The 12,356-nt window shown below is 48.4% G+C and overlaps 1 protein-coding gene across 27 annotated transcripts in view; it reads left to right on the top strand.

Annotated features, from left to right (window-relative positions):
* Window positions 1-12,356, top strand: part of LOC135896969 (uncharacterized) — a 279,122-nt gene that overhangs the window by 199,901 nt on the left and 66,865 nt on the right. For 14 of the 27 annotated variants that reach the window (XM_070526193.1, XM_070526196.1, XM_070526195.1 and 11 more), the window contains 3 exons: window positions 892-918; window positions 1,063-1,089; window positions 11,673-11,699. In XM_070526193.1, the coding sequence (XP_070382294.1) occupies window positions 892-918; window positions 1,063-1,089; window positions 11,673-11,699 (81 nt within the window). The remainder of the gene's footprint in view (window positions 1-891; window positions 919-1,062; window positions 1,090-11,672; window positions 11,700-12,356) is intronic. The other 13 variants (XM_070526199.1, XM_070526216.1, XM_070526206.1 and 10 more) reach the window with 3 other exon arrangements.

Genomic DNA, 12,356 nt, shown 5'->3' on the forward strand with positions numbered 1-12,356 from the left:
AATCAGATTGAAGGGTAGTTATATCAGAGTCATTAGTTATTTTTCGATATATAACACAATCGCCAGCGAATAAACAAATTTGTGAGGAAATGTTATCAGGTAAATCGTTAATATATATTAAAAAGAAAAGAGGACACCGGATTCAACTGGAACCGCGTTAGATGTGGAGATGTGGAGTTGCACAAATTGGGAACGAGACGAAAGGAATGATTGAATCCCCCTAAATACTCCCAGGTGCGCTTAGTTTGTGTACTAGGAATACATGTTTGACCTTGTCAAACGCTAGCAAAAACTGCAAAAATATGCAATCAGTCAAAAAACCGCTATCAAGATATACATGCAAGTCAGTGAAAGTTACCAGCTGAGCGCCACAATAAAAGAAATTTTGAAAGAAATGTTGACTGTTGGAAAAAAATTACTTTCTTCAAGAAAGTTTACAAGGTAAAAAAATATATATAATATGCTCTATTATTTTGCACGGTACGGAGGTAATCGATATGGCCCTGCAGGTAAAAGGATTCCGAGTTTCGATAGATTTGTGGATCAGAATAAACATTGCTAATTATCACATCATCAGGACATTAAATTAAAATAATCATCACAAACATCACTTATTGATATATATATATATATATATATATATATATATATATATATATATATGCAATAATTTCCCTCTGACTGTTCGTTCTTTCCTGTGGCCAGAATCTACAATGCCAGGCGTGGTGCCTTGCTCGCAATCTAATGCAGTTTTTTTTTCACGAATTTACCGCATTCGGCAATCTCGTAATTTATTACAAAAGGGACAAATGTTTAGAATAAGGACAAAAGTTCCCTCTGTGTAAAAACACAATTAGTTATTTTCCAATATTTGGCTTTCCTTGCACTCAGGGATCCGAACCAACCAGACCAAGCGCAGTAAGTTGAATCTCATTCCACTATTGCAGTGTGTCTTGTCTACCGCTAATGAATGTTACAGGCGTGTGTCCCACTTATAAGAACTCGAATACTATGGCATAAGCTCGAGGGATAATACTGGCTCTATTGGTTTCTTCATTCTAGGGGACAGAACCTACTGAACCAAGCACGGTAAGTCCCACGAAAGCAATTGAGTTCTTGTTCAAACAGTTGTCAGCGGGGATCTTATCGTTCATATTGAGATTCAAAAGTGAATTCAGAGGTGGGCGCTGTTGTCTTTGGAGTAAAGCCCTGATATATTCTCAGCCATTCTTTCTTTCACTATATACAGGAAACCAAACGAACTGGCTCTGGTGCTTTATGTTTGACTTAATTCCACTCCCTCTATTTTGTCTAGCATACATTCTATGAAAAAAAAGAATAGGCTGTTGCTATTACATGAACACAAGGACGGCCTTATACTGGGTGTCCTAGTTAACTTGGACCAAGATTAAAAAAAAAACACAAGAGCTCTTGAGAAATAGCTCCGACTGCATAGTAGCCGTAGTCGTGAGTACTTACAGCCAGAATCTTTTTTCATCACGGAGTAATAATTAATTACTGCTTTTAACTAGCGAATTTTTAATTACTGCTAGAATCACAAACATGTCAATTACAAACTGGTAGGTCACCCCTAATAGCCTCCGAATCAAGCATTTGTTTCGTCCTCAGCTTTGCCACGTTGTCTTTTTCTAGAAAAAACAAAAGCGCGCGAAATGTCCGAAATTCGAAATAGGTACGCGCTAGCGCGCTGCGCCTCAAGCGCTCCCAAGCGAATAGCCACGGATACACGGCTCTATTAGAGGCGTCACCTCGATACAGGCCTTCGCGCTCTGTGATGGTCGCGGCATCATGAGAACACGCAGCTGGTCCATTGATAAGCGGAGCGGAGCTGTAGGGGGGGGGGGGGGGGAGTATATTGAAGCCGGGAAACCATGACGGCGCCCTTGGGAGTGCAATTTTGCGCACTCATCGTGTTCTTCAGACAGGCGTGCCCAGAACGTATGTACCTTTTGTTCCCTTTAGCAATAGACAGAAACATTGTGCAGGTTATGTCCATCTAATGCGTTTTGGTGAATCTGTACGGCCAGCATATGCTGTTACGGTTTACGTAAATCATCTTTGCTTGACGTGTCAGTGCGTAGGCAATAACGGGAGACCTCAATGGTGCCATGCCAGTGACGTGCTTTTCAAGAAGACATTAATGTTGGTCATGTCCTTCAGCAATGATCCGAAGCCTAAAATGATCCTGGCTCTGGGGGCGGAGCATGGCGATAAGAGGAAGACAACCAAGGCATCCGGGATATGGCATTGTGGAGGACGGCCTAGCCCGTCAACAATGCTTACAACGTACGAAGTGCTTTGCGATACGGGTATCTTCACGAGAAAACGACACAGGATTGGGACGGTAGTTCAAAAAGCAGAAACGGACGTTTTGGCATTCTTTGCTGCTAACCGTCACGGTAGCCTTGCGCGATGCCACTGCGGAGGCTGGAACCTAAAGGTCATCAGTGTGGAGGATTTAAGAAAAATGCCATGTGCACCCGTACCATGTACATCTTCATCAAAAACTTGAAGCCCGAGATTTTGAAAACAGGCTTGACTTTGCAACTGGGTTTTCACGAAATGTGAAGAAGGAGCGGACTTTCTCACTCGCGTGCTTTGGACGCATCAGGCTAATTTCTCCAGAAACGCCCAAGTTAATCTTCACAACGCGCACTACTGGCGTGATAGGAATGCCCACCGGCTGGGACAAACACGACACCAACACCAGTGGTCATTTAGTGTGTGGTGCGGTATTTTTAATGACAACATCATCGGACTGATTCATTTTACAACACACTAAACGACGCAACACTACGTCAATGACACCCTCGAGAGCCCCGCCAATGGTGTCTGTTGCAACGTTCCACTTGCACACCTTCGGAATATCTGGTTTCAACATTATGGTGCTCCTGCGGATAGTAGCAGTCAGCCTTGAGCGTGGCTCGACAAGCTTTTTCTGGATGGCGGATTGCCGGGACGGACCTGTGCCCTTCCCTTCAATGCCGCCGGACTCGACAGCGCTGGACTTTTTGTGGGGCAACATTAAAGATGGCGTGTATAACAGCGAAATTACCACAGCGGATGCCCTGAAGGCGAAAATAAGCGGAGGCTGCTGCGAGATTCCAACGTCGTTGGTCAAAGCTGCAACAGCACAAGTGTTGGAAAGAAGCAAGCACTGTACTAGCTTAAGATGATGGCCTGTTTGAAGACGTGCTATCAGTCAAAGTGCAAAATATCCGCTAAGTACTGATGTGAAACGTCACTGTTTAACGCACCTTCATGATGTCACACTAGCCTTGCATAAACAAAAGCTTGCGACAAAGATAGAAATAGGCAAAATACTGATTTGTTTTGCCTCTTTTCAGGAGTTGAAGAGACAAAAAGGGTAAATGGCTAAACCACTTGCACCTTTGGATGTTTCTTTGTGGGCGGCTGAGACGCCTTACGTGCTTTTCGTTTATCTTTGATATAAAAAGAAAAGTTGTGAGTAGTTATTTTCCGTTCTTCTGAGAGCTGCCTTTTCTTCCTTTTTCGTGCTCTTTTGCCCGGTGATTTTTTTATTTAACATGGGTTAGTTTCATTTGTAGCTTTGTTTTATGATACGCCATGGTTAAAGCTATCCAGAATGCCTCAAGATGGAGCATAAGATTCCTGCGTCCGCAAATGCTGACGCTTATTGCACCGCGCTAGTTATGTCGCGAAACTTCTCGAAGAATCCCACATGGCGAAGCCTTGTATGATGCGGAGATAAAGGAATGCAGCCGTGTATCATTCAAAGCTTGCTTGGAGACGCTTGGGTGGGGGGGGGGGGGTAGGGCGAGCGCTCACCTGTTTCATATTTCACGTTTCGCGGGCTATTGCCTTTTCATGGCAAGAACAACCAGACACACTTCAGCTCAAAATAAAAACTTGATTCAGAGGTTACGTTGCCCTACCCCATTGTAATTGACGTGTCTCCGATTCAAACAATGCTAAAGAGTTCACGAATCAAAAGAATTATTACTTCGTGATGAAAAAAATACTGTCTCTAAGTATACACGACAGTCGCTAGTATGCGGTCGGTACAATTTCTCTGAAGTTCTTGGGTTTGTTTGAAGTCTCAGTGCGACCTAAAGGGGACACCCTGTATATAAAAGCGACAAAGCTGCCTCTACAGGTTGTTTCCTAGGACCAGAATCTATAATACCAGGTGCGGTGAGTTGGTCGAAATGAAATGCATTTTTTTTCACCATCTTACCCCATTTGGCAACCTCGTAATATTATAAAATGAGGCAAAGTGAAATACGTTTCTGCTCTGTAGAACTTGCATTCCTTATTCCCCACCATTCGCTCTTGGTTGCATTGGGGGATCTAAACCAACCACACCAACCAGAGTATGTTTATCGCATTCCAATATCACAACGTATGTTGGCGCGATGCCACTGCGGAGGCCGGAACCTCAAGGACGTCAGTGTGGAGGATTTAAAAAAAAATGTCATATGCATCCGTACTATATACATCTTCATCAAAAACCTGAAGACCGAGATTTTGAAAACAGCCCCGACTTTGCCACTTGGGTTTTCAGGAAATGTGAAGAGGAACCGGAATTTCTCACTCGCCTGCTTTGGAGGGATCAGGCTAATTTCTCCGCGTACCTGTTGCATATATCACATATTTCGCGGGCTTTTGTTCTTTCATGGAAAAAAAAAACAGGCAAACTTGAGCATGAATTAAATGCTTGATTAAGGGGTTAGGTCGCCCTACCACTTTATAATTGGCGTGTTTCCGATTCAAGCAATGCTAAAAAGTTCGCTAATTAAATCAATTACTACTTCGCGATGAAAAAAAAATACTGGCTATAGGTGCACACGAATGCCGCTACTATGCGGTCGGTACTATTTCTCTAGAGCTCTTGGTTCTTTTTATTTTTAAATCATAGACCAGCTTAGAGGGACACCCGAGATATAGAAGCGACAAAGCTGCCTTTACAGGCTGTTTCCAGTAGCCAGAATCTATAATACAAGGTGAGGTGAGTTGCTCGCAGTGAAATGCATTTTTTCACCATGTTACCATGTTTGGAAATCTCGGGAATAATTAAAACGAGACAAAGTGAAATACGTTTTCGCTCTGTAGAAATCGCATTCCTCATTCTCCACCATTTGTTCTTCGTTGTATTGGGGGACCTAAACCAACCACGCCAGGCAGAGTGAGTTTTATCTCATTCCACTATCACAATGTATGTCTAATCTACCGCTAATCAATATTACAGTCGTGTGCACCCCATATACGAACTCGACGACTATAATGTAAATGCTAGTAATAATGATGGGTGCATTAGTTTCTTCGTTCTAGTGGCTAGAAGCCACTGAACCAGGCGCATTACGTTCGGCGAAAATAAATTGAATTCCTGTTCCAAAGTCATCACCGCCGATGTTCTCTTAATATATTATAAGGTTCTAAAGTAAATTCCAAAATTGCACTTTCGTCCTTGGAGTAACACCCCAAGTAATATTGTCCATTGTCCTTTCGTTCAATATATTGACACGTATACTTATCTTTATCGGGCAACCACGTTTCGCAGCCTAACAAAAGTAATCGCACAGCGTGGGACGCGCCTGTATGTACCGAAGTTTCTGGAACGTTATCGATGCTTCTATCTGTTGTCTGTTGTCGCTGAACGTTATGTTATCTGATTGCATCACTTGACGCGAATGGTGTAGAACTTTGTGGAAGGCATGCGGGTCCGAACGATTAGTCTGGAACATTCGATGACTGCTCTATAAAAGCCGACGCGCTTGACCCGCTGATCAGATTTTCGACGATCGCCGAGCGTGTTCGCCGCCATCGTTGCGCTTTAAGTGTAGCCTGTTTTGTGGGCACAGGTTCGCCCAATAAAAGCTAGTTTTGTCTTTCACAGTACTGCTACTGTGTTCTTTAACGTCACTACCACGTGACATCTCGTGGAGGTGCTAGTGCGTTCATGTACCGAACGCCCCCGCAAAGTCGCGATCCAAGCCCAAAGCCCGAGGACAAAACTAACATCGCCGAAGAGCAGCGTGCTAGCCGCAGACTACAAAGACTGCCCCCAGAGCACGGACTTCTGCCTGAAACGACAAAGAAGGTAGTGATCAAGACAACCCAAATGGCTGCCCCAGTGTCCCCCGTTATCCTACAGCAACCTCGGGACCCACCAACTTTCCATGGAGCAGCAACTGAGGACCCGGAATACTGGCTGGAGACGTACGAGCGAATCGCGACTTTCAACAACTGGGACTCCGACGACAAGTTGCGGCACGTATACTTCGCCCTAGAAGACGCCGCCAGAACGTGGTTCGAGAACAGGGAGTCGACATTGACAACATGGGACCTGTTCCGTACCGGCTTCATGCGCACCTTTACAAGCGTCGTGTGCAAGGAAAGGGCCGAAGCCATGCTGGACGCCCGAGTGCAACTACCGAACGAGAACGTTGCCATCTTCACGGAGGAAATGAAGCGTCTCTTCCGCCACGCCGACCCGGATATGCCCGAGGAGAAGAAAGTCCGCCTTCTCATGCGTGGTGTGAAGGAAGAACTTTTCGGCGCAATGGTACGAATCCCACCGAAGACCGTAGAAGAGTTCCTTCGCGAGGCAACCAGCATCGAGAAGACACTCGAGATGCGAAACCGGCAATTCGACCGCCGCACGAACGCGACAAACTACGCCGGACTTCAGTCACTGGCCACCGACGACCTGCGCGAGACTATCCGAGCTGTCGTGCGGGAGGAGCTACAAAAGCTGTTCCCATCATCACAGCCTCAGGTGGCTTCGATTGCCGATGTCGTGCGTGAGGAACTCCAACAACAACTTGGAGTGGCCCCTGAATCGCCGCAGCCCGAGCCGCAAGCAATGACCTACGCCGCCGTCGCACGCCGTCAAGGCCCCCCTCCGCGACCGCGCCAGGGCCCTGTCACGCCGCAGTTTCGTCGTCCGCCGCCGCCGCCGCCGCCACCACGACCACCCGTCGCCCAGCGCACCTACCCGAGGAAGACAGACGTTTGGCGCGCTCCTGACCACCGCCCGCTCTGCTACCACTGCGGGGAAGCCGGCCATGTGTACCGCCGATGCCCATACCGGGAGATGGGACTGCGAGGTTTCGCCGTTAACGCGCCGCGGCCACAGATTGGCGAACGACCTCGCGATATCGCCGACTACCTCGCCGCCACTCAGTGGAGCCATCGACGAGCTTCCCGTTCGCCGTCACCAGGCCGCTACCTGTCGCCGCAGCGCCGACCATACACTGGCCCAGCCCGCGGCCGGTCCGTCAGCCCATATCCGGAAAACTAAAAGCAGCAACCGATGGAGGTGCGGTTGCTGTTCGTCGAACTGACGAAGATCCTCCGCCGCCGACGAAGACGACGAAGCAACCATCTCGACGACCTAATGACGACACGCCGCCGTCCCGACGAAGTCAGGAAGCCAAGACTACACCGACGAAAGACGACTTGACGACGCGACGTTCAAGCTTCAGTTTAACACGACGCAGCCGTGATCCGACGCCAAGACCCAACTGCAACGCCAGACAAAGAACCACTGACCTCGACGTGCTTCTCGACGGACACGCGGTTACCGCCTTAGTGGACACGGGGGCTGATTACTCCGTCGTGAGTGGACACATCGCCGCCCAGCTGAAGAAGGTTAAGACTGCATGGGAAGGCCCTCAAATTCGCACCGCAGGAGGACACCTCATCACGCCGACTGGAATCTGCACGGCAAGAATAACCATTGATGACCGAACTTACCCTGCCACTTTCGTTATCCTCCAACAGTGTTCACGAGACGTCATTCTCGGTATGGACTTCCTGAACCAACACGGCGCAATCATCGACCTGAAGTCACAGTCAATAACGCTGTCGGAAGATAAAGCGATACCACCGGAGAGCCCTCGTAGTCACCATGCCTTGAGTGTGCTCGAAGATCAAGTGAGCATCCCGCCTCACTCCAGCATTGTTATTTTGGTCGGCACCGAAACACCCGCTGAGGTAGAAGGCGTCATCGAAGGCGACCAACGTCTTCTGCTCGACCGTGAAATTTGCGTCGCAAGAGGGATCGCTCGACTGCACGGAGGAAACACGAAAGTGTTGCTGACAAACTTCAGCAAGGAGTTCAAGCACATCAACAAGGGCACGACCATCGCATACATCGAGGAAATTGTGGAAACCAGCGATGCCTTTGTCCTCTCGGATTCTGTCGCATCTACCCCGACGACTGTAGTTCCCGAGCCAGACTTCGACATAAGTCCAAGTCTCCCCGTGATTAAGCAGCAACAGCTCAGAAGTCTGCTTCGACGATACAAAAGCTGCTTTTCGACGTCATCGAGGATTCGACAAACACCAGTCGCAAAGCATCGCATAATAACCGAAGAATGCGCTCGACCACTACGCCAGAGCCCTTACCGAGTTTCGACGCGGGAACGTGAAGCTATAAGAGAACAAGTCGACGAAATGCTGCGCGACGACATCATCCAGCCGTCGAAAAGCCCGTGGGCATCCCCTGTTGTCCTGATAAAGAAAAAGGACGGAAGCCTACGTTTCTGTGTCGATTATCGTCGACTGAACAAGATCACGAAGAAGGATGTATACCCCCTCCCACGGATAGACGACGCATTGGATCGGCTCTGCAACGCTAAATACTTCTCGTCGATGGACCTCAAGTCTGGCTATTGGCAAATAGAAGTCGACGAAAGAGATCGCGAAAATACCGCCTTCATCACCCCAGACGGCCTCTACGAGTTCAAGGTTATGCCATTTGGACTGTGCTCGGCACCTGCAACGTTCCAGCGCGTCATGGACACGGTTTTAGCAGGATTGAAGTGGCAGACCTGTCTCGTTTACTTGGATGACGTCGTTGTCTTCGCCGAAAATTTCAACGATCACCTTAGGCGGCTTGCAACAGTACTCGAGGCGATCAAGTCATCAGGGCTCACTCTGAAGCCAGAAAAGTGCCGCTTCGCCTACGATGAGCTTCTGTTCCTAGGCCACGTCATCAGCAAGTCTGGAGTCCGCCCCGACCCGCAGAAGACAGCTGCCATCGCAAAGTTCCCGCAGCCCACCCACAAGAAGGCAGTGCGTAGATTTCTTGGCATGTGTGCTCACTACAGGCGATTTGTCAAGGACTTTTCACGCATCGCTGAGCCGCTGACACAGCTAACTAAATGTGACATTGAGTTCAAGTGGGAAACGCCGCAGGCCGACGCATTTGAAGAAATCAAACGACGCATGCAGACTCCGCCCGTACTTGCGCACTTCGACGAGCACGCCGATACCGAAATTCACACTGACGCCAGTAGCCTAGGCCTCGGTGCCGTCCTAGTCCAGAGAAAAGATGGACATGAACACGTGATAGCTTACGCTAGCCGGTCGTTGTCAAAAGCGGAAGGCAATTATTCCACAACGGAAAAGGAATGCCTCGCCATCGTTTGGGCTACAGCGAAATTTCGACCCTACCTATATGGCAGGCCATTCAGAGTGGTCAGCGACCATCACGCGTTGTGTTGGCTAGCTAACTTAAAGGACCCTTCAGGACGGCTGGCACGGTGGAGCCTCAGACTACAAGAATACGACGTTACTGTAACATACAAGTCCGGACGAAAACACTCAGATGCCGATTGCCTATCACGCGCCCCCATTGACCCGCCGCCGCAAGATAACGAGGATGACGACGCCTTCCTTGGAATAATAAGCGCGGACGACTTCGCTGATCAACAACGAGGGGACCCGGAGCTAAAAGCCCTTGTCGAGTATTTGGAAGGGCACACCGACGTTGTCCCTAGGGCATTTAAGCGTGGACTATCTTCGTTCACGCTTCAAAACAACCTACTCGTGAAGAAAAACTTTTCACCAGTCCGCGCCAACTACCTTCTTGTTGTTCCGTTGGCGCTACGTCCAGAAGTACTGCACGCCTTACACGACGATCCAACCGCTGGGCACCTCGGATTCTCCCGGACGCTGTCGAGAATACAGGAAAGGTATTACTGGCCGCGTCTGACCGCCGACGTCGCCCGTTACGTTAAGACATGCCGAGACTGTCAACGACGCAAGACACCACCGACAAGGCCAGCAGGGTTACTACAACCGATCGAACCTCCTCGTCGACCATTCGAGCAGATTGGGATGGATTTGTTGCGGCCGTTTCCGACGTCAACATCCGGGAATAAGTGGATCGTCGTGGCGACGGACTATCTCACCCGCTTCGCTGAAACAAAAGCTCTACCGAAAGGCAGCGCAGCCGAGGTGGCGAAATGTTTCGTCGAGAACATCCTGCTGTGACATGGCGCCCCAAAAGTCCTCATTACCGACAGAGGAACGGCTTTTACAGCAGAGCTCACCCAAGCCATTCTGCAATATAGCCAGACAAGCCACAGGAGGACAACTGCCTACCATCCGCAAACGAATGGTCTCACGGAGCGCCTGAATAAGACCCTCGCCGACATGCTAGCGATGTACGTCGACGTTGAGCACAAGACATGGGACGCGGTCCTGCCGTATGTAACCTTCGCTTACAACACGGCGGTGCAAGAAACAACACAGATCACGCCGTTTAAGCTGCTTTACGGCAGGAACCCGACGACGACGCTCGACGCCATGCTGCCCCACGTCATTGACGAAGAGAATGTTGACGTCGCTAGCTATCTCCAGCGCGCCGAAGAAGCCCGACAGCTCGCCCGCCTGCGGATCAAGGACCAACAGAGGACCGACAGCCGATACTACAACCTCCGACGACGCTTCGTCGAGTACCAGCCCGGCGACCGTGTTTGGGTATGGACCCCGATACGCCGACGAGGACTCAGTGAGAAACTACTCCGACGCTATTTCGGACCCTACAAGGTCATCCGACGCATTGGCGCTCTGGACTATGAGGTCGTGCCAGACGGCATTTCGCATTCACAGCGGCGCCGCGCACGATCTGAAGTGGTCCACGTGGTGCGCCTTAAACCCTTTTACGGACGCTGACAAACTTCGCCATTTTTGTTCTTTTCTTTGCTACGAGTGTTTTTGTTCATTACCTTCGTTTCTTGCAGCATCGGGTCGATGCTTTTTAAGAGGGGGGTATTGACACGTATACTTATCTTTATCGGGCAACCACGTTTCTCAGCCTAACAAAAGTAATCGCACAGCGTGGGACGCGCCTGTATGTACCGAAGTTTCTGGAACGTTATCGATGCTTTTATCTGCTGTCTGTTGTCGCTCAACGTTATGTTATCTGATTGCATCACTTGACGCGAATGGTGTAGAACTTTGTGGAAGGCATGCGGGTCCGAACGATTAGTCTGGAACATTCGATGACTGCTCTATAAAAGCCGACGCGCTTGACCCGCTGATCAGATTTTCGACGATCGCCGAGCGTGTTCGCCGCCATCGTTGCGCTTTAAGTGTAGCCTGTTTTGTGGGCACAGGTTCGCCCAATAAAAGCTAGTTTTGTCTTTCACAGTACTGCTACTGTGTTCTTTAACGTCACTACCACGTGACAATATACAGAAAACCGAACCAACTGGATCTGATACTGTAAGTTTGCCTTGATTACACTCCCTATATTCGATGTCCAGCACATCGCTTATTTAAAAAAAGAAATCTGCTGTTCCTATTATGTCAACACAACGACTACTTTAGATATGGAAGCGATAAAGCTGCCTCTATGGGTTTGTTGTTTCCAGGTGCCAATATTTACACTACCAAGTGGGGTGAGTTGCTCGCATTGGTATGCAAATTTTTTTTGCCGTCCTTTCGCATTTGGCAACCTCGTAATTCACTATAAACGGGACAATTTATTATACTAGTGAAATAGGTTTTCTTTCTGTAGAAATCGCATTACTTGTTTTGCAACATTTGTGCTTCGCTGTATTCAGGGATTTAAACCAACTACACAAGGTCAAGTAAGTGTTATCTCATTTTACCATCACAATGTATCTGTCGCCTACGACACAGTGAATATTGCTGCCCTGTGTCCCCGTTATATGAATGAGGAGACCATAAGAAATTGTATAAATAGTCCTGGCTGTTGGGATTTTTTTGTTTTTACATTCCTGTGGCCAGAATATGCAAAACAAGGCGAGGTATGTTGCACAGAAAGAAAGGGAGTTACTTTTTGAACAGTTGTCACCCTCGATGTTCTCGTAACTTGTAATCATGTTGAAGAGGAAATTTCAAACGAAGTTTTTTTCCTTGGATTAGTACCCCAAGATTTATTACCCATCCTTGTATGTTTCTATATGTACAGGAGACCCAACCAACTGGCTCTGGCCCTGTTACTTTGGCTTGATTCCACTCCAGCTATTCTATGCCTAGCACATCGCTTATCAAAACAAAAATCAGGCTCCGCTTATTATATCAACACTAGG

Source organism: Dermacentor albipictus, chromosome 9 (assembly GCF_038994185.2).
Source record: "Dermacentor albipictus isolate Rhodes 1998 colony chromosome 9, USDA_Dalb.pri_finalv2, whole genome shotgun sequence".
NCBI lineage: Eukaryota > Metazoa > Arthropoda > Arachnida > Ixodida > Ixodidae > Dermacentor > Dermacentor albipictus.